The 27,407-nt window shown below is 49.1% G+C and overlaps 1 protein-coding gene and 1 pseudogene across 1 annotated transcript; one reads left to right on the top strand and one right to left on the bottom strand.

The window, feature by feature from the left end:
* The first annotated feature begins 1,488 nt into the window (after positions 1-1,488).
* On the top strand, positions 1,489-27,117 carry LOC124527588 (G-protein coupled receptor 143-like). The gene is made up of 10 exons (XM_047100683.1): positions 1,489-1,756; positions 6,900-7,009; positions 8,299-8,393; positions 14,820-14,912; positions 17,992-18,101; positions 20,573-20,681; positions 22,487-22,604; positions 24,509-24,752; positions 25,334-25,343; positions 26,952-27,117. Exons 1-10 carry the CDS (start codon positions 1,489-1,491, stop codon positions 27,115-27,117), a joined length of 1,323 nt encoding a protein of 440 aa, XP_046956639.1.
* Positions 22,772-22,980, bottom strand: LOC124527594 (uncharacterized; annotated as a pseudogene).
* Positions 27,118-27,407: the final 290 nt, after the last annotated feature.

Genomic DNA, 27,407 nt, shown 5'->3' with positions numbered 1-27,407 from the left:
TTAAGTGCTAACTTCAGAAAATACCTTTATGATTCATCTGCAGCCAACAGCAAATTCTCAACCCTGAGACTCTGGGTCCTGGTTTCCATGTATGAAAAAAGTTTCTGGAACTAGGACTGGCTCCCAGTCTTCTAGTTCTAGAACCCTCCATGTGCTCTTGTTGTCCCCCTGAGGACTGAAGGGAAGCAAAGAGTGTGTGGCTACCTGCTGTCCGGACAAACGGTGGCTCGGTTAACCCGTCGCGGAGACAGGGCATCCCTGGGATTCCACAGCCAACGCGTGGCCCTGGCCATTGCCGCCATCAACCTGCAGCATCAGCCCTCGGCCCGACAAACCAAGGGCGCCTGCTGGAAGGACATGCTGAGGCGGGGATCTGACTAGTGTTGCCTGTAATACCATCAGCAGCATACACGTGTGCCCAAAACGTGCATAAAACCCTCTAGCCCACTACTCAAACCTCCCTGGTATGTCCCCAACTTTCACACGGGAAAACTGCTCAGAGACTTTCAGTGACTCTCCCAGGTCAGTGCACAAATAGGGGTTAGCATCCGGTTTCCTAACTCCCACATGATTCTACAGGCTTGACACCTTGCTGAGGTTTTTTTGCTTGCCTGTTCAAATGGAAGTAAGTATTGCTTTGCCGTCTGTAAAGATGTGTCTGTGTTTAAGTATACACACACACAGGATTTTAAGAAAAACCCAAGCCACGACAGTCACTCATAAGGTGGAAAGCAACCCTCCACAAGGTCCAGATAAGCACTCTTTAAAAAGCTAGGGGCGCCTGGGTGGCGCAGTCGGTTAAGCTTCCGACTTCAGCCAGGTCACGATCTCACGGTCCGTGAGTTCGAGCCCCGCGTCAGGCTCTGGGCTGATGGCTCGGAGCCTGGAGCCTGTTTCCGATTCTGTGTCTCCCTCTCTCTCTGCGCCTCCCCCGTTCATGCTCTGTCTCTGTCTGTCCCAAAAATAAATAAAAACGTTGAAAAAAAAATTTTAAAAATAAAAAGCTAAACATCGGTGTGCATCACTGACTGCTGATCATACACTTACATACCTTATATTTCATTTCATCTTGTCAACGCTGGAAGTACATGCATGAAAGTGAACTTGGATTCAGGGGCTTTCAAAGGAGCAGCCCCAAGTCCCAGAGCCCCACCTCCAGGGCCGTAGGGCACTGAGCCGAGCCCAGTTCACAGCTCTGCCATCCACCAACTTTGCAACTCTGGACGTCTATCCCCAAACATCTGTTCCAATAGCTATCACACGTAAAAAGTAATGAGCAGTTCCTTAGAGAGATATAAGGAATAAGATAAAGCATATAAAACTGGGTTCCCGGGGCACCCGGGTGGCTCAGTCAGGTAAGCGTCCTACCCTTGACTTCACCCAAGGTCATGATCTCTGTTTAAGCCGCACATCGGGCTCTGCGCGGAGTGCGGAGTCTGCTTGGGGTTCTACCCCTCTTTCTCTGTGTCTCTCTCAAAAATGAGGCCCATGGCCTCCCCACGCCTGGGGACCTTCTGCTGCCCCACGCGGGACGCCGCCACGCAGCTGGTGCTGGGCTTCCAGCCCCGGGCCTTCCACGCGCTGTGTCTGGGCGGCGGCGCGTGCCGCCCGGCGCTGGGCCTCCTGCAACTGCTGCCGGGGCGACGGCCCGCGGGCCCGGGGCCGACGTCCACGTCCCCGCCGGCCTCGGCGCGCGCCCCGGCCTCCGTCCGCATCCTGCGCGCCGCCGCCGCCTGCGACCTGCTCGGCTGCCTGGGTAAGGGGCGCGGACCTGCTCGACGCCCGGGGTGGGGGAGCCCGGCCCGCGGGTTGGGGCCTGCTCGGTGCCTGGGTGAGGCGCGCGGCCCGCGGGTTGGGACCTTCTGGGCTGCTTCAGTAAGGTGCGCCGCCCGCGGGTCCGGAGCTGCTCGGTGCCCGGGTGAGCGTGCGCGGCCCGCGAGGTTGGGCAGGGTGTGTCCTCGGAGCACAGAGGCGGCTCCCTAGGGACCGGACAGGACGACCGAGGGACTCAGCGAAACAAGACAGGCAGTAAAAATTATGCCCAGGGGACATTTGTTTAAAGAGAAGAAACAGTTTACAATGTTCGTTATTGCAAGCTTACTGGGGGAAACTTCAGACGGTTGCCATTAAACAAAAACCCCAGAAAATACAACGGTTCCCTAATAACTTCTGCGAGTGAGAGACTGACAATGTTCTGTGCATCCACAACCGTTTCCCGAACGGTTTGGCAGAATCGGGAAGAAAACTTGATGTGTCTACCTCTAACGCGTATAAGTACATAATTTTTTTCAGGTTTGGGTTTTCTACCACAGGCGGCCAAACCGCAGACCCCACACTAAATCCCACCTGTTGCCTCTTTTCTGTGGCCCGAAAGGTTTTTAACAATCAAAAGAAAAATACTTCGTGAAATGTTTTTGATAAATATTCCATGAAATTTAAATGTCCGTGTCCTTCAGTAGTTTTGTGGGAACACAGCCGTGCCCTGCCCTTGTGCATTGTCTAGTGCTATCTTTGCCCTGCAAGGACAGAGGTGGATGATGGCAGAGAAATTGTGGCCCGTAAAGCCTAAACTCTTTTCCAAAGCCATTTGTTTGCATTTTTACTTGGGGAAAATTTCTAACATAAATCACACAGACTGTATAAGGAACCGCCTTCGGACCTATGCTCACACTTCATCTATACCCCGTCCTGGTATCACCCACCACTGGATTAATTCACAACGACGCGGGGTGGAACTAGAGTGTATTGTGCTGATTGAACTAAGGTGGAGACAGACAAGAACCACATGAACTCACTCATATGTGGAATGAAAGAAACACAAGAGATGAACGTAGGGGATGGGAAGGAAAAATAAAAATGGAGGCAAACTGTAAGAGACTCTTAAATACAGAAAAGCGAGGGTTGCTGGAGGGGAGGTGGGTGGGGGGATGGGCTAGACGGGTGATGGGCATTAAGGAGGGCGCTTGTTGGGGCGCCTGGGTGGCGCAGGCGGTTAAGCGTCCGACTTCAGCCAGGTCACGATCTTGAGGTCCGTGAGTTCGAGCCCCGCGTCAGGCTCTGGGCTGATGGCTCAGAGCCTGGAGCCTGTTTCCGATTCTGTGTCTCCCTCTCTCTCTGCCCCTCCCCCGTTCATGCTCTATCTCTCTCTGTCCCAAAAATAAATAAACGTTGAAAAAAAAAATTAAAAAAAAAAAAAGGAGGGTGCTTGCTGGGATGAGCACTGGGTGTCGTATGTGAGAGGTGAATCACTGGGTTCTCCTGAAACCGATACTATGCTACGTGTTAGGTAACTTGAATTTAAGTAAGTAAATTAAAAATTAAATATACACACTACGCTAGTATTGTCGCCGGAGAATAATAATGAAAGTCAATTCTTTTTAAAAAAAAATTTTTTTAACGTTTATTTATTTTGGAGACAGAGAGAGACAGAGCATGAACGGGGGAGGGGCAGAGAGAGAGGGAGACGCAGAATCGGAAACAGGCTCCAGGCTCCGAGCCGTCAGCCCAGAGCCCGACGCGGGGCTCGAACTCACGGACCGTGAGATCGTGACCTGAGCGGAAGTCGGCCGCGTAACCGACTGCGCCACCCAGGCGCCCCGAAAGCCAGTTCTTTAACATCCCTGGTGTATGTCCAGTTGTCTCATAAATGCTGTTTTATAGTTGGTTCGTTCGAATCAGGATCCAGATGCTGCCCACATTTGGCAACTGGCTGACAGGCGCTGACCGTTTTGGACATGTACTTTTGCATAATTTTACTCGTGAAGCTGAAGGCTGTCGATGGTATTGAAACATCCCTGAGGGGGTGGCAGCAGCTTTCACCCCGCCTTGAGCTGATATCAACGCAGGTGGCTGTCTCAGCGTGCCGTTCTCCAGTTCTGTGCCCTTGTGGTCAGAGACCCTCAAGGAACTTGACTTCCAGTACATACTGTATAACCTTCAGTCACTTTCTCAGACTCCAGGAGTCAGACAGGAAGCAGTACTTCCTTTCTCTTAGGGATAAAACCATCTTGGTGCAGGCAAAATAAATCAGACATTGGTTTTCTTCCTGATTCTGCTGAAACATTTTGGAAAAGCATCTTTTTTATTTTTATTTTTTAAGTTTATTTACTGGGGCACCTGCATGGCTCAGTCGATTAAATGCCTGACTCTTGATTTCAGCTCAGGTTATGATCTCACAGTTTGTGAATTCAAGCCGAGCCCCTCATTGGGGTCTGCACTGAAAACGTGGATCCTGCTTGGGATTCTCTCCCTTCTTCCCTCTGCCCCTCAAAACCATGCATGAGTGCACACTTGCATATTCTCCGTCTCTCTCTCTCTCTCTCTCTCTCAATAAATAAATAAATACTAAAAAAATAATTTCTATACCCCATATGGACTTGTACCCATGACCCTGAGATAGAGTCACACACTCTCCTGACTGAGCCAGCCTGGTGCCTCTGGAAAAGCATCTTAACAGCAATTTAGTTTCTATAACTTGGATATCTAAAAATAAAGATGCACCCAGATATCTTTTGAGGATCCGTGAAATAATATTTGCATATATGCTTGTTTTTGGAAGGGAGTTGCGTGATATTGACAAATGAGCAGAAGCAGAATTCAGGGCAAGGCTTGGTGACTGACACATCACTGAAAAATACTTATGATGCCTATCTCATAGGGCAGAGTTTTTTTTTTTTTCCGGTTTTATTGAGATACAGTTGACATAGAGCACTGTAAGAGTTTAAGATAGCAGAATGACTTGACATACTCATATTGTGAAATGTTTATCACAATAAGTTGACATTCATCAGCTCATATCGCTACAAAAATACATTGGGCATTTCTTGAGCTCGAAGGAATGCTATGTGCCGTAAATGGTAAGCATTCTATGGAAGAAAAGCATTATTTTTGTGAGCAGTGCTTGATAACGAGAAGGTATATCTTAAATGTCTCAGTGTGCATAGTTCCTCTTTAGTGATGTATTACATGGTGTTCGTGTAGTAGTGTGTTATGTAACACAAATTTCATATCGTATATAATGTACGTTTGGTAGGGTATCACTATATTTAGATTGTATACGATTTAAATACACAGATTGTATTTGGTGACGTATTCAGCATATAGTTGGTAGTATAGTATGCAACGTAAGTCTGGCAGTGTATTACGTAGAATAGATTTAGTATGTTACGTATTGTATACTTAGTCGTCTATTACATACTATATTAGTGTACATGAGCACATAGCACAAAACTTCGTACTGTTTACAATTACTTTTTAGCATTGTATTCCATAGTATATTATTATTTTTTAAGTTTATTTATTTTGAGCGAGAGATGGAACAGGGGAGGGCAGAGAGAGAGAGGGAGAGGGAAAGAATCCCAAACAGGGTCTGCACTGGGAGTGCAGAGCCTGACGCAGGGATCAAACCCATGACCTGTGAGATCATGACCTGAGCCGAAATCAAGAGTCGGACCCTTAACCAGCTAAGCCACCCAGGCACCCCTACGGAGTATGTTATTAGAGCATATCACGTTTCTTAACAAAAAACCTTAATGTATACCTTAAAGCGTGTATACTATTTTGAGGAGAATGAGGTATTTGGGTTTAATAGCAAGGAAAACTTACAAATAATAAACGTCAAGAGCAAATTATTGAGGAGAGCTAATTTGTGAGAATCTTAATTGCATTATTTACTTATATAATTTTTTAAATGTTTATTTCTTTTGATGGAAAGACAGAATCCCAAGCGGGCTCCGTGCATCAGCACAGAGCCCGATGCAGGGCTCCGTCCCCCAAACCATGAGATCATGACCCAGGCCAATACCAAGAGTCAGATGCTCAACCAGCTGTGTCACCCAGGCGCCCCTGTTTTTTATTTTTATTTTTTAAATGTTTATTTTTGAGAGAAGTGCTCGTGGAGGAGGAGCAGAGAGAGAGGGGGACAGAGGGTCTGCAGCAGGCTGGGCACTGACAGCAGAGAGCCCAATGCGGGGCTCAAACTCACAAACCTCAAGATCATGACCTGAGCTGAAGTCAGAGGCTTGACTGACTGAGCCACCCACGCCCTAAATACATTTTTTAAAGAATGAAAGAATGATCTTTTTACATTTCAGAATCGTGCTGTTTCGGTCATTTCTTTAAATGTCAGGAATGGTTCATACGTGGGTATTAAAAATATAGCCAAGAAATACCGGTTGTTGTTCACACAATTGCTTCTTCATACCAAGTAAGCAAACAACTACGTTAGGCATATGATTGTGGCTAATGGTGGTTCAAGTTGAAATCAAAATTCCTGGGATTGCTCTGTGACCGAAATAATTATTCCTAGATCTTATTCTCTGTCTCTGTACACACACCGATGTGTGTGTTTCTTTCCTCCCTCGTTTCTCTCTCCCTCTCTCTCTCTCTCTCTCTCTCTCTCTATTTTTCCATCCACCATCTACTTACTCTTAACAGAGCAGCAAGTTGGCTTTAGATCCGAATTAGGACCATTACAAAGGACAGTAGCTCACCCTTAGCCACAGTTTTCCTTTCCGCGGTTCTGGTTCCCCGCGGTCCGTTCTGGTCCGGAAGCGGTTGGTCATCTGCCCTGTCAGAAGGTCCGTATAGCCCAACACCACATCACGGTGCCTGCATGCTTCACCTTGCTACATCTCACGTCCTCACGAGAAGAAGAGTGAGTACAGTAAGGTGTTTAGAGACCACGTTCACATGACTTCCATTACAGCGTATTATCGTTGTTTACTAGTTGTTAGTCTCTAACTGTGCCTAATTTATAAAGCAGGCCGTATCGTAGGAATGTACGTAAAGGACAAAACGTGGTCCACCTAGGATTCGGTACAATGTGCAGTTTCGGCATCAAATGCGGGGCCTGGAATGCATCTCCCGTGGGATGACTGTGTCCTCTTACTCGGTTTTAGGGATCGTCTTCCGGCCTGCGGTGTGGTTGGGATTCCCCGATTTCGTCAAGGGCATCTCAGACGTGAATGGGACGGACCTTTGGCCTGCTGCGTACTGCGTGGGGACTGCAGTAAGTCCACCTGCTTGTGTTGATAACCCTTTCTTCCCACTGTGCTCCTGTGACACTCTGTTCCTCCAAGTGTGGTCTGAGCCCACTGGAGTTTGTTCGAAATGCAAGTTCTCAAGGGCGCCTGGGTCATTTAAGCATCCAACTTGGGCTCAGGGCGTGATCTCGCGGTTCGTGGGTTCGAGCCCTGCATAGGGCTCTGTGCTGACAGCTCGGAGCCTGGAGCCTGCTTTGGATTATGTCTTCCTCTCTCTGGCCCTCCCTCTCCTGCTCGTGCTTTGTCTCTCTCTCAAATAAATAAACATTAAAAAAAAAAAAAGAAATGCAAATTCTCAGAACCTTGGTGTGGGGTCTGTTGTGATGTTACACCCCCTGCAGGGACTTCTGACTGACAGTTAAATTTGAGGACCACTGCGCTAGTATGGCTCCCCCCTGCCCCCCACCGTATGTGAGCCCACATATACAGTCCTTACCTAGGGTGGAGCTGCAGTTAAAACCAGCTGGCCAAAAAGGGAAAAGAAAGGACAATGAAAGTTGTTGATTTATGGGATATATATTGTGCTTAATGAAATACATATTTGTGCCTTCGCTTTTTAAGTTTATTTATTGAGAGAGCGGGGGAGGAGCAGAGAGAGGCAGACAGAGAACCCAAGGAGGCTCCGCACTGTCAGCGCAGAGCCCAACACGGGACTTGAACTCCGGAACCATGAGGAATCAAGAGTCGGCCGCTTAACCCACTGAGCCACCAGGCGCCCCGGAATATATTATTTCAATCTGTGTATCTCTGTTGCTCTGTGCACCGAGCTGTAGCAGAATCGTCAGCCTCTCTCCTTGTGCCCGTCGGTGCTTCCCGGCTGCAGAGGGGAGCGCAGTGTCCGCCCGCGCCAGAGGCTGGTCAGTGTCCCGCTGCCTCTAGCAGACCGGCCCCTTCCTTCCCCTCTGCTCAGAAGACCTTTCCTGCCCACACTCCTTCATTGTCGTTCAGAGGCACTGTCAGCCCTCACGCCGGGGAAGGCTGCGCATCTGAGGCCTTTACGTCCCGTGCCGACAAGCGTACCCGGCCAGCGGGCTTGCTAGTCCGGCGCCGCTGGGCGGACAGAGCACGGAGGCACACGCCGCCCTGGGCCACGCCCCAGCCTTGGTTTCCCAGACTGTCCACGTGTCTCCGGAGGGCTTTCATGTGCTGCTTCCTGACGTCAGAGGAAACCGGCATCTGCCCGCTCCTTTCACGGGTGGGGACAGTCCGGGGCCTGTTTCCAGGAGCTTTGATGCCAGGCTCTTCCTGATTACAGATGTGGATCCAGCTGTTGTACGGTGCCTGCTTCTGGTGGCTGTTTTGCTACGCGGTCGACGCCTTTCTGGTGATCCGGAGATCAGCAGGACAGAGGTATGCACGAGGAACTAGAGCTTTCTGCCCAATTTCTGTTGTACGAAGAGGGGTCGGGGGTACCTTTGAGGGCTGCAGAGTAGTTTTCGGTATGGCGGACCCAATCAGAATGTCAGCCGGCCCCTTGAGGATTGTGTCTGGCAGCTATTTCTTAAGTTTCTTTAGAGAGCGCAAGAGCGAGCAGGGGAGGGGCACAGAGAGGGGGGAGAGAGCATCCCGAGCAGGCCCTGTGCTGTCGGTGCAGAGCCCCACACAGGGCTTGATCTCCCGAGCCGTGAGATCACGATCGGAGCCAAAATCAAGCTTAACCGACTGAGCCCCCCAGGCGCCCCTCCGGCAGCTGTTTTTATAAAAAGCTGAAGGCAGATTCCAAATGAGGAGTTTAAACCATGACAGCAGGTAATCTATAAATTAAATATTTGCAACTGGACACATACTAACAGAATTGGCATGAATATAAACAGTTTTTGACTGTGTCTAGAGATTGGAGAAGATTCTGGGAAGTGTGTGTTCACACTTGAGGCCACATACGGAAGCCGAACATTGGAGCTCCCGGTGGCTACCCGGTGAGCGTCCACGGTGGGTCCCATCTGTATAGGGGTCACTCACCGTGGCACCGTTGGCAAGTTTCTTAACGTGTCTGACTTCTGTTTTCCCAGATGTAGGATAGTAGCAACCGCATCAGGTCACAGGAGAGTCCATCGATGCTCTGTGAATGGTTGAGGAAAGTGCCTGGCACATAGTAGGCTGTCGGGCGCTGTGCCCTGTGACGGCAGCTGGGGTGAGCATGTGTGTTGGGGGAACAGAGCACCTGAGTGACAAGGGGAAGCTGGATGGCAGCATGGGACGAGTGCCTGGGTCTTCTGACGCTTCATCCAGGAAGCATGTGCCCCCCTACTTTTGTTTGTTTTTTTTTTGAACTTTATTGAAGTAATCTCTGCACCTAAGGTGAGGCTTGAACTCACAACCCTGAGATCAAGAGCCACATGCTCTTCTGACTGAGCCAGCCAGGTGCCCCATGCTCTTTTTTTGTTTCGTTTTGTTTTAAACAGTTTTATAAAGTTCACCCAATTAAGTGTATAAAATCCAAAATCCATTGTTTTTTTAGTATATTCACAGAATCATGCAACCATCGTACCAACTAGTTTTAGGACATTTTAATCCTCACCTCCCCCCAATCTCTTTACCAGTGATTAATCCCCACCCCCCTTCCTGCCCCCACCAGGCCCCTGTCTCTAGGTTTGCCTGTTCTGGGTATTGCTTGAAAGCACATTCATTCCATATGTGACATTTTGTGTCTGGCTTCTTTGTGTTTTTTAATATATGTTTATTTTTGAGAGGGAGACAGAGAATCTGAAGCAGACTCCATGTTATCAGGGCAAAGCCTGACATGGGACTTGAACCCACAACCCGTGAGATCATGATGTGAGCCGAAGTCGGAAGCTCAACCGACTGAGCCACCCAGGGTGCCCCTTGTGTCTGGCTTCTTAAACTTAGCGAGACGTTGTCAAGCTTTACCCATGGCGCAGTGGTGTTAGCATTTTATTCCTGTTCCTTGCTGAATAGTATTCGGCTTAGCGGATGTGCTACATTTTATCCATTTATCGGTTGATGGACGTGTGGGTTGTTTGCATCATTTTGGCTATAAGGAATACTCCAGCGACCGCTGGTATGCAGATGTTTGTGTGGACGTGCTATTTCATCATGTACTCAGGGGCTTTATACCCTGGGTCACATCGTAATTCTCTAACCTTGTTAAGAAACTGCTAAAATGCTTTCCAGCCTGGCTGGTTGCACCATTTTATATTGTCGGCAGCAACGTATAATGGTTCCAGTTTCTCACATCCTTGCTAATACTTGTTCTTTTCCACGTATTACTTTGGTTTTAAAATTTAGCCATGTTAGTGTGTGTGTGAATGGTATCTTCCCTGGTGGCTGGTGATGCTGAGCATCTTGTCACATGTTTAGTTGCCATTTGTATGCTTTTTTTGGAGAAATATCTGTTCAGTTCCTTCACCCATTTAATTGGTCTTTGTTATTGAGTTGTAAGAGTTCTTCATATAGATTCTAGATACAAGTACCTTATTAGGTACAGGATTTACAAATATCTTCTGTTCATTGGGTTGTCTTTTACTTGATGGCATTTTTTTAAATTTTTAAAAAATGTTTGTTTATTTTTGAGAGAGAGTGAGAGAGACAGTGTGAGCAGGGGAGAGGCAGAGAAAGAGGGAGACACAGAATCCAAAACAGGCTGCAGGCTCTGAGCTGTCAGCACAGAGCCCTATGCGGGGCTCGAACCCACGAACCGTGAGATCATGACCTGAGCCGAAGTTGGGTACTCAACCGACCGAGCCGCCCAGGCGCCCCAAGATTACTGTAATTTCTGAGGTGCCCTTTTCCAAAAGGTATTTGAAACCTGTCCCCCCAAAATATCTAAAGAGTGATCTCTGTGATTGGTTGCACACAGTTGTTAACCGCAAAGAGAGTTACGAATTAACTAGATTAACCAGAAGGAGGAGGATCCTTTATCTGGAATATTTTGTATGAGTTCGTGCATCAAACTTGGGAACCAAAAAAGAGTTTTATGGTTCGAACACTTCAGTTTAGGTCTCATCCATTTTATTTTATTTTTTTAAGGTTTATTTATTTTGAGAGGGGGGCGGGGCAGAGAATGCAAAGCAGGCTCCATGCTGTCAGCACAGGAGCCCAACATGGGGCTCCGACTCTCAAATTGTGCAATCGTGACCTGAGCTGAAATCAAGAGACACTTACCTGACTGAGCCACCCAGGTGCCCAGGTCTCTGATCCATTTTCAAGATTCGAGATTTAATCTCTACACCCAACGTGGGGCTTAAACTCACAACCCCAAGGTCAACAGTTGCTTGCTGCACTGACTGAGCCAGCCAGGGGCCCCTGAATAAATTCACTTTAGAAGCCAAAATTAGTAAACAGAAATCACATTCAGGCTGTAGAACACACTGGGAAACTTAAGTAGATTCTTGCTCTAAAATTGTTGATATTCCTTATGTATCATCATCAGTAACTTTGGTATCTCTGGCCTGAAGTTTAGTGTTTATTTGTGTGCTTGTTCCTTCTACCTTTTTACCTTCAGTCCTAGGCTTTTATACATGTGTACAGAACCTAGATATTCTTGGTTTTGAAAATTCTCTAGGGAAGAGAGTTAAGGTCAAGGGCAGCCAACCAGGTATATCAATGAGGATTAGTTTTGGCTACATAGAACACATAAAATAACTTTAAAGTAAGTTTTCTTTCATGCCAAAGGAGGCCAGAGGTAGGCAATCCCGGGCCCTTATAACGGACCTCAGGGTCTTCTATCTTTTGCTGCATCGTCCTGTTGTGTGACTTTCATCTTCAAGGCGTCATGGCCCAATATAGCTCCTGGAGCTCCAGCCATCACATCTGCATTCCAGGCCACAGGAAAGAGGAAGGGGCAATGCATAAGGGGCCTGTTTTCTCCTGAGCCATTTCCCTTTAAGCAGCCTCCCTGGGGATTTTACACAACTATTCCATTTTTGGAATGGACAGAATTTAGTTTCATGGTCACAGCTGCAAGAGGAGGTTGGATTGGAAACATAGTCTGTTAGGCAAGCATGCTGCTATTTGGCATGCCATCAAGGTTATTTTACCAAGGAAAAAGGGGAAATGGCTTTGGGTAGGCAACTAGCAGCAATGAGAAGTGTTTGACCCGGAGGCCAGTGCAAATAAGTGTGTGTTCCTGTGTGACACCTTTCTCACTCAGTTTTGGAAGGATTGGAGTTAGGGCACAACAAGAGGTGTCACAGCCAGCCAGCTGTGGAGATAAGAGGAGCCTTGGAGCACCTCCAGGAAGCTGGTTCTGTCGCAGGAGGAGGCATTGCTTCACCCCCACCCCCACCCACGGATGACTGCGGTCCGACAGGGCAGCCTGAGAGCTCTCTGGAGCGAGAAGACAGGCAGAGCCCTGAGAAACCAGGACAGGCCGTCAGGAAGCCCTCCTCATAGCCAGCAGTGTTTGCAACTCATTTTGGAGCACAGCGTGAGAACAGGCAGGATGCGGGTGGTGGGGGGGGTTCCACACTTCAGAGGATGCTGGCAGGGCCTAGCGTCCGAGGACCGGCCGGTCGTGCGGGAGGCAAACAGCCAAAGATGTGAAACATTCGGATGCAAGGACAGGGGCAAGCGCAGGGGCCCGGGACTAGGAAGACTGTTGAGAGTGAAGCGGCTCTGCCATCAAAGAGGAGCAGGGATCACAGCAGAGCAGTAAGACAGGCGCTCTGTAGGCACGGAGACCCAGCCCCTGCCTCGTCATGGCAGAAGCCCTGCTTCCTGGTGTGAGGGCTCCAAGGGGCCAGAGCTGCGAGTGTGGCTCCTCCGTTAAGAGCCAGCTTGCTTCCAGAGCCCAGGGTGCGGTCGATACCGCGGTTAAGACACTGCAGCCTCCCAGGAGGGTCCCGAGGAATTCCAGGGCAGGGGGCCAGGCTTTGCAGGTATGGCTGGATTAAAGTCTGTATTCCCTTCTAGGTCCTTCCAGTCCTTAGCTATTTTCTTTGGCACAGGAGAATCTTTTTTTTTTTTAATCCTCATCCTAAGAAATGTCATGAAGACAGATTTAGAGTTAAAATGTAACCTCCTGCGGCTCCAGCTGTGGGATGTACAGGTTTTAAACAACAGCAGAAGTTGCTTGAGATCGTGGGGAAAGCCCTAAATCGAAGTCCCGACTTGCTCTGTGAATAGGAGTGTGGGGGAAAGGGGGTCCGGGGAGGGCCCTCGCGTGCCTGCACATAAAAACGGTCTAGCGGTCAGATAAAGAGACGAGCGTGTTCAGCCACCGGCTGCTCTTGATTGTGGATGCGTTGCACTTGAGACTCATCACCTGGTGTGGGTTCGGGGTCACAGCGGTTATTAAAGTGGCTGCTGCCCGAGAAGCCGGGCCCAGTCTGGCTCCCTCCCTGCTTGGCCATCTGGGGCCAGAGCGCCGCTGAGTAGTCTGTGCCGGCCGCCCCCCCCCCCAGGCCTGCACTCGCCTGGCCTGCTCCCTCCCACCTCTGCGGACAACACCCCTGGACAACACCCCTGGCTCCCTCGGCCCAAGGTTAGGTTCTGGAATGCGGAGCTCCTGCTCTATGCAACAACCCAGGCCTTTGCAGAAAGCTGCTCCTTTCATTTCTTTCTTTGATGCAGAGCCTCTGACCTCTGGACGGGACACACCCCATCAGCTCCCAAACCCAGAGAGGTAGGGGCAGGGCTGCTCCAGAACCGGTTCTAACGCTGCGAGAGGCACAGCATGCTGGGGTCCTTTCCTTGTGGCCTTCCGGAGAACTGGCTGCGAAAAGTTGCTTCTTCCTGCAGCTCATTGCTGTGTGCCGTCCCTTGTCTGCTTGTGGAAGGGCACCCTTGCACTCGGATCCCTGACCGTTCCCTTGCCTACACAGCTGGTTTTCAGAGTTAAAATCCCAGTGGGTTGGGGGTGGCACTGTTTGCCGGGAGCCTGGTACAGTCACGGGTGACGGTGAGCGCATTCGACGGAGCCGTGGGCCCCCGTCCCGTGGCACAGAAGAGGCCGGTTAAATGCTCTTTAACAGATGGCTGTGCACCCCTCTCCCAGACCCCATCTGCAGGGCTGACTGAGTCCCTGGGGGAAAGGGAGGGCCGTGTGGGAGGACAAAGACAGAGGGTAGAGATGGTCCAGGAATGTTAAGCATGCAGGGAATGGTGGGGTGTGGGGTGGGAGGCGAGAAAGGAGAGCTCCCCGCTGTCCCGGAACATGGAACGAACCCACATTTCTTCAGAGACCTTGGTTTGCACTTAGCACTAAGACCCGTGAATTCTAGGTACAGATGCACCTTTGGGGATGTGTGGGGATAGGAACTCCTTGCTTGTTGGGTGAGCTGGGTCCTTAGGAGGACTGATGAGGTGCCTTGTTCTTGTCAGGCTTGAAAGACTCCTGTTAAGTGAAAGAAGCCAGACACAGAGGGCCACGTGTTGTGTGCCACCATTTACACGGATTGTGCAGAGTGGGAGAAGCCAAAGACACACACAGGAGGCGGGTGGTTGCTGGGGCTGGGGGCGGGAGGAACGGGGACAGTTGCTGGGGCTGGGGGCGGGAGGAATGGGGACTGCCTGCGGGCACGTCCCTCTGGGGCCATAGCTGTTTCAGAACTGGGGAGAGGAGGCCGTTGCATAATGTGAAGTTGCCCAAGGCGACAGAGCGGTGGTTACTTTTATGTTCCGTGAATTTCATCTCAATTACAAAAGGAAAACTCAGAGGTAGAATGGGGCAGGTCTTTACCAAGGGTTTGCTCAGTGTAACTTTTCCTGATGGCTGGGGGGCCCCCCCGGGAGTTGGTCCGGTACTTTGTGTGGCTGGGCGTCTCCGTAGCTCGTCTCAGGCCAGGCCCCGCCCCCCTGGTTCTGCTTCTCTCCTAGCACCATCCTGCTTTACCACATCATGGCCTGGGGCCTGGCCGTCCTGCTGTGTGTGGAGGGAGTGGTCATGCTCTACTACCCGTCCGTGTCCAGGTAAGCGGGGACTCCCTGCTCCCTGACTCATTGTTCTCTGGCGACAAATACACAGGCCCTGACGCGGAGTGGGCACCTTGCAGGTCAGGCCATTGTTCACGGACCTGCCCAGACCCGCGCTGGGGCGCTCGCTACGGTACTTGTACCCTGGAGTTCGTTTCCCCGCCTCAGCCCCTCACGTTTCTGTAGGTGCCTGTGGATGCAAGTATGTGCACCCAGCTTGAGGTGCGTCCTCGTGTCAGGGTGTGCACCCAGCGTTAGGTGTGTTCCTCTCCATATCGATGGGGCTTCCTCATGCACACCCTTTAGTTGTTACGCTTCAGGCCAGCTTCATCTGGATGAGCAGGGCAGTTTAACATCCTAAGGATGAATTCGAAATGGCTTGGAGAAACCCAAAGATTGCTCTTAGAAGAGCTGGATCTAAGCGTCAGCTTGCTTCACTTTGCCGCTTCTCTTCCAGCTGTATTCCCGCTATCCTGAACACACAGATCCGGGGAAACAGATAATCTGAAATTGTCTTAGGTGTTTCTTCTACGTCCTCAAGAATCTCCTCAGTGCAGTCAGTCCTCTGCAAGGGCTCACGGTCCCTCCCAGGATGTGTGCTCTAGCTTCCAATGGAAAACTGCAACAGGTGGGGACATGGTCTCTGTCTGGGATCTTAGGGCAGTGTAGACAAGGATCACAGCCCAGCCCGAGGACAAATCTGGTCCTCTGCTGGTTTTTATAAATAAAGTTTTATTGGAACACAGTCATGCCCTTTGTTTACGCACGGTCTATGGCTGCTTTCCCACTGCAGTGCCAGAGGAGTTTTGACAGAGAATGGGTGGCCCGTGGAGCATGAAATACTTACGGTAAAAGTTCCCTTACAGAAAACGTTTGCTGACTCGTGGTTGGACAATTTCTCCCCCTTTTTTGACTTCTTGTAGCTACTCGGATGTCTCCAAATTGGTGTTGCCTTCTCGGTGGCGGATACTCCCAAAGTCTGTGTAGACGCATCCATACAGCTGCTCTGAGGAACTTTACGAGGACAAGTACGGTGTCCGTGGCTGTTGTAGTGGGGTGCGCTTAATGGTTAATAGTGGAAAGGGAGCTTTCATCACTCCGCTTCACCCGTGGGCTCCTGGAGCCTCCTGGGAAGGTTGCACCTGAGCATGAGGGAGCCATCGCTGCGGGGCTCACTCCCAGGTGCCCCCTTGGTCCTTAGGAGGCTGCTCCCGGGCCTGTGCAAACTGCTGTCCCCACTCACTCAATCATCGCTTACTTTTGTCTTTTGGTCAGAGTCATGGCTTTTCTTTTTTTCCTTTTTTTTTTTTTCTTTAGCAGTTTATTTTATTTTTTGAGAGACAGAGCATGACCAGGGCAGAGAGAGGGAGACACAGAACCCAAAGCACGCTCCAGGCTCCGAGCTGCCAGCACAGAGCCTGACGCGGGGCTGGAACCCACAACAGTGAGATCATAACCTGAGCTGAAGTCAGATGCTCAACCGAGTGAGCCACCCAGGCGCCCCGAGTCATGGCTTTTCTGCTGCTTGATCCTCTTTGTCCCCTCAAGCCTTTCCAGACCACATCTGAACCTGCACAGCTGAAAACGAAAACTTCCATTAAAAGGAAGGTAGCCTTGTGAGATGGTGTTGTGTTCCTTCTCATGGCGAGAAAAGGTGGCCGTGCGTTTTTCCCACCCAAGTTGTTTTGCATTCAGTCATTTTCCCCTTCTGGGCTGGACCGCTCCAGGCCTGTGAGAACAAGAGTGCGTGTGTGCATTTTTATCGTTCTGCCTTCTGTGGCCACAGAGGCTGCTCCCTCATCTGCTTTTGCACCTCCTACCTGGGTTGGGCCTGAGCAGTCCTCTCTCCCCTTTGCCTTTGATTCTCTCTTCCTCGTTGCTCTCTGACGTTATGCGTTTCTTCGCTCCTGGCTCCCACGTGGGTAAGCCGTGCCTGTGTGGCACTCTGCTACCCCACCTGCTGACTGACAATTCCCATGATCCTTCAGTAGAAGTTCTGGTCCTTCCCCTGAAAAGCACCTCTGCTCTGATTGTTCTACACAACCATGGCAACACATTGCCCTTGGAATATGAGGGCTGGGTATTTTGAGGCGCTAAAGGGGAGAGACTGGATCTTATTCACAGGACTGGCCTTTTTTTTTTGTTGACTTATCACTTACACATCACACCCAGTGCTCATCCTAACAAGTGCCCTCCTTAATGCCCATCACCCATTTTCCCCACCCCCATCAACCCTCCGTTTGTTCTCTGTATTTAAGAGTCTTACGGTTTGCCTCCCTCTCTGCTATCTTATTTTTCCTTCCGATCTCAATGTTCATCTGTTGAGTTTCTCGGATTCCACATACGAGTGAAAACATGTGATATCTTTTTCTGACTTATTTTGCTTAGCATAATACACTCTAGTTCCACGCACTTTGTTGCAAAAGGCGAGATTTCATTCTTTTTCATTGCCGAGTAGTATTCCATTGTATGTATATCACATACATCTTCTTTACCCATGCGACAGTTGATGGACATTTGGGCTCTTTACATAATTTGGGTATTGTGGATAGCAGCACTATAAACATTGGGGTGCACGTGCCCCTTCGAATCAGCACTTATGTATCCTTTGGATAAATTCCTAGTAGTGCAATTTCTGGGTCGTAGGGTAGCTCGGTTTTTAATTTTTTGAGGAACCTCCATAGTGTTTTCCACAGTGGCTGCACCAGTTTGCATTCCCATTTGTGTCTTTTTCTCCTTGAAGAGACCCAGTGGGGGGACTCCCCTTTTCGAGTGTCCTTTCCTATCTTTCCTTTTGTTAGCAGTGACCTTTAAAATCTCTCCCCCTTGGAGTGCCCTAGAGGGCCTCACATTTACAGGACAAATAGAAACATGATTGGTCTCTCCTGTTCTTCAGTGATTGACTGATTGCTCCTTTGCAGACATAAGATGTGAGTCACATTTCCTTCTGGCAGAGTCAGAAGTAGATTTACGCATTTGCCTTTTCTCTCTCACCCTCTGATCTCACCTTCCAGGTAAGTGTGTATATTTTAGGCAAAGCCTTGTTTTCAAGAATGGCTTGGTCCTCCTCCCTCAGGTGTGAACGGGATCCGGAGCTCGCCATCCCGCACTATGTCACCACGTACTTGCCGCTGCTGATCGTCCTGGGGGCCAACCCCATCCTATTCTGGAAGACCGTGACCGCAGGTGAGCAGCAGGGAAGCTGTCTGGGTGCGTGACCAGGGCTATGGCCCCGTGCCTTGGGCTCAGATAATGGCATGCGTTGTGCTCCTCGAATCATCTAGGACGCTAGACCTCATTTGTCATCCTCTAGAGACATAAGGACAATACACTTGGAGAAAGTGAGCAGGTTTAATAAGTGAAAGCGAACAAGCCTATCTGGTCATGGGCTACACAAGTTCTTTGCCAATGTTTAATAGCTCAAGGCCAGGGCCAGTGGACTTTTCACTTCCGTCTAGGCTCATCCTGGGTCTGCCCTCGGGGTGCCTTGGAGGCCCCAGGAGTGCCCGTGGAAAACTGTGGAGGTCAGATAGGAGCGGAAGGGGAGGAGTGGGGAGCCGGGGGGGAAGGGATGGGGTGTGGCCTGAAGAGTGAGCCTGGTTACTCCCGTGAGGTGCTTGGCCTTGTGTCTTTACTCAGTTGGGCAGGAAACAGGAAGTAGAGTGCAGGAAAGGAGTCGGGTGCAAATGGTAAGAACTGAGTAAGAAGGATGTTATGAGCCAGCAGGATGCCCTGGAAAGAACTCTGAGCTGAGGCTGGGGACTTGGCATTCTGGTTCCACCCCATCCTCACGGAGGCGTGACCTGGGGCAAACCTCCAACCTGCTCAAGCTGCATGGATCTCTCCTGTGCAGAATGAGAATGAACAAATGCACCTTGGGGCACCTGGGCGGCTCAGTCGGTGAAGCATCCGATTTCGGCTCAGCTCATGATCTCACGGTTCATGGGTTCGAGCCCCGTGTCGGGCTCTGTGCTGACAGCTCAGAGCCTGGAGCCTGCTTCCGATTCTGTGTCCCCCTCCCTCTCTGCCTCTGCCCTGCTCATGCTCTGTCTCTTTTTCTCTCAAAAATAAACATTTAAAAAAATTAAAAGAAAAAATAAATAAAAAGAAGTGCCCCTTAATGGAAAGGTCGGTTGATTGTAGAACTTCAAAACATTTCAAGTGCTCTGCCACTAAGAGTAGGAAATCATGTGGCTCTTTGGATCAGTTTTTTTCCTCCACGTTGCGTTTAAAAACAGTGTATTGGGGCGTCTGGGTGGTTCAGTTGGTTGAGTATCTAACTCTTGATTTTGGTTCCAGTCATGATGCCAGGGTCATGGGATTGAGTGCTCTCTGCTGAGTGTGGAGCCTGCTTAGGATTCTCTCTCTTCTTCTGCCCCCTCCCCTGCGTGTGCACTCTCTCCCTCTCTCTAAAATAAAAAAATAAAATTAAAATAAAAACAGTATGTTAAGTACAGCAACTTTTTATACAGATTTGCAGAAAAGTACCGAGTCAATTATATCAAACAAAAATCATGTCTAGGTAAAGGACTGATAAGAACGACAGTAAGATGCTAACAGTGCTTGTCTCAGGATAGACAATAGCTTGTTGATTTTCCTCTAACCTTTTTTAATGTTTTCCAACTTGTTGAGGCACCGCCTGGGTGGCTCAGTTGGTTACGCATCTGACTTCGGCTCAGGTCATGATCTCGCGGTTTGTGAGTTTGAGCCCCACGTCGGGCTCTGCCTGACAGCTGGGAGTCTGCTTCGGATCCTGTGTCTCCCTCTTTCTACCCCTCCCCTGCTCTCACTCTGACTCTCTCAAAAATAAATAAACATTAAAAAGTAAAGTATTTTCCAACTTGTCTATAATGAGAAATTTTTAATCTTTCAATGTTTCAAAACAGTGTGCATTATTTTTGTAATAGAAAATACAAACCTTTAAAAATATAGTTTCGTTTTTTAATGTTTGAGAGAGAGAAGGCAGGGGAAGGGCAGAGAGAGAGGGAGAAAGAGGATTTGAAGCTGACAGAACCCCATAGGGGACTCGAACTCATGATCTGTGAGATCATGAACTGAGCCAAAGTTGGACGCTTAACCGACTGAGACACCCAGATGCCCCTAAATATATAGATTTTTTTTAACGTTTATTTTTGAGAGAGAGAGGCAAGAGAGAGAATTTGAAGCAGCCTCCATGCTGACAGCAGAGACCCTGACATGGTGCTCAAACTCACAAACTGTGAGATCGTGACCTGAGCCACCCAGGTACCCCTAAAAATACAGTTTTCGAATCGGTAAAATCCAAATAAAATTTGGAGCTTAATTAATAGTAACGGACCATTGCTAATTTCTCCCCGGTGACGAATGTGACCCTCGGTGTGTAAGATGTTAATGTTGAACGAGTCTGGGTATAGGTATGCAGAAAGTCTCCGTACTGTCTTTGCAACTCTTCTGGAAGTCTACAGTTCTTGGGAGGTTGAACGTTTTGAAGACCCCGTGTCCCTTCGAGTCTGCGAGGACCCCAGCTTGGAGTGTGGGGGAAGGAACGGCCGTATCTTGGGCTGTCTCCTGCTCTTCTGCCTTTGCTTTCGGGCTTACGTCCATGTTGACTCTCTTCCCTGTCGCTCAGGAGATGCAAATAATGACTGTGACATGCAGTTCCCCTCTGTTTTTCACAGTGGCCTCTTTACTAAAAGGAAGAAAAGGCATTTACACAGAGAACGAGAGACGGATGGGAGCCGTGATCAAGATCCGATTTTTCAAAATAATGCTGGTTCTAATTATTTGGTAACCTTTCTTCTATTTTTTATTTTTTAATTGCCGCTGGGAAGGGATACGTAAACAACTTGCCATTTTGCTTTTCTAAGTGTGACCCGAAAGTTGCAAAGCAGAGAGTCTTTGGAAAGGAGATCTTTGAAACTGCACTAGGTGCCCTTTGAGGAAATACACGCGAGACAGGAAGGCAGGCCCACGATCTGTGAACTCCTGGAAAGATACTCACATCTCCTCAGATTATATATAAAGCCCTCAGAACAAACAACTCCTGAGTTTAGTTTCCAGAGACCGTGAACGTGCATCTGGTGTTTTGGCCCACTGCCAGGGCTAACTCTGAAATAAAACGGCTGGAGCACACTTTTAAATTTTTTTTTTTCAACGTTTATTTATTTTTTGGGACAGAGAGAGACAGAGCATGAATGGGGGAGGGGCAGAGAGAGAGAGAGACACAGAATCGGAAACAGGCTCCAGGCTCTGAGCCATCTGCCCAGAGCCTGACGCGGGGCTCGAACTCACGGACGCAAGATCGTGACCTGGCTGAAGTCGGACGCTTAACCGACTGCGCCACCCAGGCGCCCCTGGAGCACACTTTTAAAATGTACCTGTTTAGGGGCGCCTGGGTGGCGCAGTCGGTTAAGCGTCCGACTTCAGCCAGGTCATGATCTCGCGGTCCGTGAGTTCGAGCCCCGCGTCGGGCTCTGGGCTGATGGCTCAGAGCCTGGAGCCTGTTTCCGATTCTGTGTCTCCCTCTCTCTCTGCCCCTCCCCCGTTCATGCTCTGTCTCTCTCTGTCCCAAAAATAAATAAACTTTGAAAAAAAAAAATTTAAAATGTACCTGTTTGTATCATTCTTGACCCCAGGATTCCTGGATCTGCGAAGATACAGGACAAGGGCACATTTTTTGGTGGGATGATTCATGGTTCCATCAAGACATAAGAGAGAGCCATTTTTCTCTAAACCTCAGTTGGCCCCACAGTTGGCATTCTGCCCAGTTTCAGGTGCATGCTTTGAAAACAGATCTGTAACCCATGCAAAACAGATGGGAACCAGAAAACGTTTTGCTGGGGTGAATCAATACTTTGCAAAACAGGGCGTGCCTTCGTGGTGTTAATAATTGATGTGATAGGAGGAGGTTTGTTTGGACGTGGTCCTAGGCGAGATGGAAATGATCTCCCTCTCAAAATACACTCAGCTCCTCATTTTATTTTATTTTTAATTGTTTTTAACATTTATTTATTGAGACAGAGAGAGACAGAGCATGAATGGGGGAGGGTCAGAGAGAGGGAGACACAGAATCTGAAACAGGCTCCAGGCTCTGAGCTGTCAGCACAGAGCCCGACACGGGGCTCGAACTCACGGACCGCGAGATCGTGACCTGAGCTGAAGCCGGTGCTCAACCGACTGAGCCACCCAGGCGCCCCAACAACTCCTCATTTTAAATGTCGTTGGCCTACCAACAATAACATCAAACGGTTCACACGTGAAAGAGCAAGATTGGTGCAGCTCTCCCTCAAAACGTTACATTACTCTTCAAGTGAAAATTGAATTTTGAGTTATTAGCTATAACGTTAGAGCCTTACACCCGATGTGGTGTTGCGTGTTACCCTTGGAAGAAGCCGCTGATCTCCGCTTTACAGAAAGAGTTAGGTCTCCTAAATTAAATCCTGGATGTGATGTGCTGGTTCCTCCATGTGCCCAAGTGGATTCCCCTCCAGGACATGGTGGTCTCGGAGGACAGGTTTCCTGACCGCCGCCGACATTTAAAGATGAGTTGGGTTACATGTTCTCTTTACCCAGGGTTCTTTTCTTTCTGACAGCTGGTTGACAAACATCATCAACGAAATCCTTTTATTCTATCTTGAAATGCAACCAAATATCAACGGGAGCTTTTTGAGACCTGTGAGAAATGCGGCCAAGACCACGTGGTTTATAATGGTAGGTCAACCTTGATTTAAAATTTTTTTCTTGAAAAGTAAAGTTCATAGAGAAAAAAAAAAAACACTCCAAAGTATGATGTGTCGTTGGTTAAATATGTAACGGTACGTACCTGTATCTGGCTTTGATGTACCAGCTAGCTAGTCTCATTCATTGTTGGGGCCGTTATTAAATGGGGACAACTCTGGTAAATCAGTTTGGCCCAGTTTTTCAGACCTTTCAAGCAGACCCAAAATATCAGAGAATTTCACTTGAAGAAATATTTGAAACTATGAAAAAGCCATAGGGATGAAGGTGTTCCTTGTAACATCCACGATTATTAAACTGATACGAACAGATACCACACTTGATCTTAGCCAAAAGGCCAAGAAGCGATCCCATCATCCGTGACTATAAAGTGTTATAGGCAACCCAAATGAAACAAATACAAGGAAATGGCTAAGTAAATTACAATTTTTCATCCTGGTGGAGTGTTATGTAGATGTTAAACGTGACAATTATGAAATCTCTAGTATTTTGAAAATATATTTTTAAAAAAATTCTTTAAATGTTTATTTTTAAGACAGGTAGAGATAAGAGTGCTAGCAGGGGAGGGGCAGAGGGAGAGGGAGATACAGAATCTGAAGCAGGCTCCAGGCTCTGAGCTGTCTGCATAATCCGACTCAGGACTTGAACTCAACAAACTTCGAGATCATCACCTGAGCTGAGTTTGGACGCTCAACGGACTGAGCCACCTGGGTGCCCCTGAAATCTGTAGTTTTAAGTGAAAAACGCAGGGTATAAAAATTACACTAGTTACAACTACATAATAACACGTGTGAAAAAAATATCGTATAGAAATACACAGAACGGTGAAGGAGCTGGGTGGCTCAGTCAGTTGAGCGTCCGACTTTGGCTCAGGTCATGGTCTCAATGGTTCATGGGTTCGAGTCCCACATCCGGCTGTCTGCTGTCAGCGTGGGGCCCGCTTCAGATCCTCTGTCCACCTCTCTCTCTGCCCCTCCCCAACTTTCTCTGTTTCTCTCAAAAATAAACATTAAAAAAATACATAAAATCGGGGCGCCTGGGTGGCTCAGTCGGTTGGGCGTCCGACTTCGGCTCAGGTCATGATCTCGCGGTCCGTGGGTTCGGGCTCTGCGTCAGACTCTGTGCTGACAGCTCAGAGCCTGGAGCCTGCTTCGGATTCCGTGTCTCCCTCTCTCTCTGCTCCTCCCCTGTTCATGCTCTGTCTCTGTCTCAAACATAAGTAAAAACATTAAAAAAAATACACAAAATGGAAATAAGGTGGAAACACCATGAGTAGATTCCTCCCAGTGTTTTCGCTGTGTTGCATTTGTAATGAAAAAACAAAACTGTTAGCGGAGAGGTAGACGTTGTCTTGTACGGAATTGGTGTTTCTGCTGCTTCCGAGCTGGGGAGAATCTGACCCATGAGAACTTTATAATAAGACGAGCATTCACTGCCTCCACCTCTTTGCTTTGGTTTGGAGTTTCTCTTGGTTCCTTTGGTTCACTTCATGGGTCCTTAGCACACGGAAATAGAGGAACGTCCCCTAGACTCGTTTTTAGCCTCAGGTACCTTTGTTAAATCACATTCTGACTCAGAAGCACAAGATGGAGAGCATCTCTGTGTAGGAGAGCCTAGCTGCCTGGCAGGGGTGAAAATAGGATCGTTTCGATTGCCCTGTGTCGCATGCATCCCCTCCCCCCACCCCCTCCAGCTCTCCCCTCCCCGCCTCCTCGTGAAGGTACAGCACCTAAAGCCAATCTTGGTCTTGCCCTGAAGCAGCCAGCCGGGTCACTTCCAAGTGAGGCAGCCCAGTGAGCGAGCATCCGAGTGGAGTTAATGCTCAAATTCCCAGTACACAGACTGGCCGACTCGTGTCTTTTTGTCCTTCCTCCTAGGCGATACTGAACCCAGCCCAGGGATTTCTCTTGTCTTTGGCCTTCTACGGCTGGACAGGATGCAGCCTGGAGTTTCAGTCTCCCAGGAAGGAGATTCAGTGGGAATCCATGGCAACCTCTGCCGCGGAGCAGCCCTGCCTGTCCCCAGATGGCTCCAGCGCACCCGGTGAGAGCCTCACTCCCAGGAAGGTGCTGCGACTCGGCGGGCACGTGTCCGACGAGGCCCTGAGCCTGTTGTCTGAAGGTGAGCCTTGTCTGCCAATGCAGGTAAATTGCGGAGCCCCGGGGCCACCCAGAAGTCCTTTATCAAACCAGGAAGTGATGTGTTGTGGGAGAGGTGTCCGCGACACCTGTAATACCCTCGAGGGTGTGAGGGGAAAGTTACAATAGCAGCAATGATGCTCCTCTTGTATTCTGTTACCCACTTGTCTTTTTAATATTTTAATGGCACTTATTAAGCACTGCAGACCTGTGTAATTTTTTAAAATGTTTATTTTTGAGAGAGAGAGACAGAGCGTGAGCAGGGGAGGGGCAGAGAGAGAGAAAGGGAGACAAAGAATCGGAGGCAGGCTCCAGGCTCTGAGCTGTCAGCACAGAGCCTGACGTGGGGCTTGAACCCACAAACTGCGAGATCATGACCTGAGCCTGAGTCGGACGCTTAACTGACTGAGCCGCCCAGGCGCCCCAAGACTTATGTAATTATAAGCGGTTCCCCCCGCTTGGCTGGATGGCTTTATCAGTGTGAGATAGTCACTCCAGACCCATCACATACGCCTGCTGTGCTGTAAGGCCGTGAATGGTGTGACCGGACCTCTGTGGCTCCAGGTACGCTTCGGTGCGCCCAGCTCACGTGGGACGTTTCAGATGAAGGCCCAGTCTGCCAGCGCTGGCTCTTCCCATCTGTCCTTTTCACTGAAAGACTTGAGTGCTGGGGTCTGCAGACCTCTCTGTGGTCATCAGACTGCGTTCTGTGGAATCCTAGTGTGGACGTTTAGGCATCTAGGAAATGATTCACTTCCAGAATTGGCATGAAATCCTGTGGGGAGAACTGCGCATACTGAAATGCGTTGGTAACCAAATACTAACCCATCCAGGCCCACAGCCCATTAATCTGTCCTCCCGGGTTAGCTCAGAGAAACATTTGCCCGCCCTCTTGGTTTCAGTGAAAACTGGCCTCACATGGGAAGAAGTGCTACCTGAAACCATCACGTTTTCAGCTCCGTCGCTGTGTGGAACTGAATTTCCAGGTTACGGTGCTATTTATTTATCAGATCAAAAACAGAAAAAGTTAGATGTTCGAGTGTGATGGAGAATGTCTTGGAGATGTCAGTTTTTCGTCTCAGAGTTTTTGTGTTGACTAAAGCGGGCCTCATGGATCTAATTGATTATATCTGGGTTTTTTTTTTTTTTTTTTACAATCCAGACTGTATCTTATGAAATAACTTCTTGCTAATAGACTACTCTCCTCCCTGTTGAGGTTCCTAATAAAGTTTTGTTTTAGCCAAAATGTTGGTGAGGAGAGGTTTGAAAATCCCCACTCTGATGTCCCCAAAGTTGTAACTCGCCTGATGGTTTGTAATGGACAAGCCGATTGATCCTTTAGGTTTTTGGTAGCTATAATTTTATGGTTGCCCATGGGTTGTCTAAAAAGCAGCGCGAGAGAGATGCCTGGGGTGGCTCAGTTGGTTGAGTGTCTGATTGTTGATTGCAACTCAGGTCATGATCCAGGGTCATAGGACCGAGCCCCATGAGTGTAGAGGCACTGAGCGTAGAGCCTACCTAAGATTTTCTCTCTGTCCCTCAGCCTCTCTCCCTGGATCATGCTCTCTCTCTCTTTAAAATAACAAATACATATTTTATTTCATTTTATGTTTTTTAAAGTTTATTTTGAGAGAGAGAGCGAGCGAGCGTGCACACAAGTGGGGGAGAGGCAGAGAATCCCAAGTAGGGTCCGCACTGTCCGCACAGAGCCTGATGCGGGGCCCGAACCCACAAACTGAGATCGTGGCCTAAGCCAAAATCGGATGCCCAACCGATTGAGCAACCCAGGTGCCCCCAAGACACACATATGTATTATAAAAACATAGCAAGAGAGAAGCTAAGAGAGAATGTTTAAGAATATTGGCTGAAGGGTGCCTGGGTGGCTCAGTCGGTTGAGCATGTGACTCTTGGTTTTGCTCAGGTCATGATCTCAAGGTTGTGACACAGAGCCTGACTTGGGAGTCGGGCTCCATGCTGAGTATGCTTTCAGTGTGTCCCCCACGCATGCGCATGTGTGCTCTCCCTCCCTCCAAAAAGAATAAAAAAGAAAAAGAAATTAAGGGCAACTGAGCATGCTCTGGGACATGGGGACTGCTTTGCGTTCCGTCAGCGGGCACCGGGGCCGGCGGGGTGGGCCGCCGCCTCTGTTCAGCCCACGTCCCGTCTGTGTGTCTGTCTCCAGAGCAGCCTCCTCAGCACTGTTGGCATTTGGGGCTGGGGGATGCCTTGTTCCGAGGGCCGACTCGGACACCGTGGGATGTGGCACGTCTGTGCCCACTCCATGCCCGTCGCGCCCTCCTGATTGTGGCAACCGAGACCTCAACAACTACCCCTTGGGGGCACAGTGACCCCAGTTCAGAACCAACGTCTTAGAGTAATCAGGCTTTCAGAAAGCTTAGATCCGTACATTTGCTTTCCCCAATGTGTTGCCTGAGTGAACTGCGCACGCACACACACACGCATATGCATGCACACGCGTGTGTGAAAGCAAAGGCAAACACACCAACCAGACGGCTTTGTACAGAAATAATGTTGACATTTGAGAGTGAAGAAAATACGCAAATACGCAGAAGGTTGTTTGGAAGTGACTTTAGAGGGTTTGTTTTGTTTTGTTTTGCATTCCTGCAATTCAGATACA

This window comes from Lynx rufus, unplaced genomic scaffold (assembly GCF_022079265.1).
Source record: "Lynx rufus isolate CCGP_SWC_20201006 ecotype Redwood Valley unplaced genomic scaffold, mLynRuf1.p SCAF_51, whole genome shotgun sequence".
Classification (NCBI taxonomy): domain Eukaryota; kingdom Metazoa; phylum Chordata; class Mammalia; order Carnivora; family Felidae; genus Lynx; species Lynx rufus.
The sequence above is the reverse complement of the archived record's forward strand: the minus strand, read 5'-3'. Positions and strand labels throughout refer to the sequence as shown.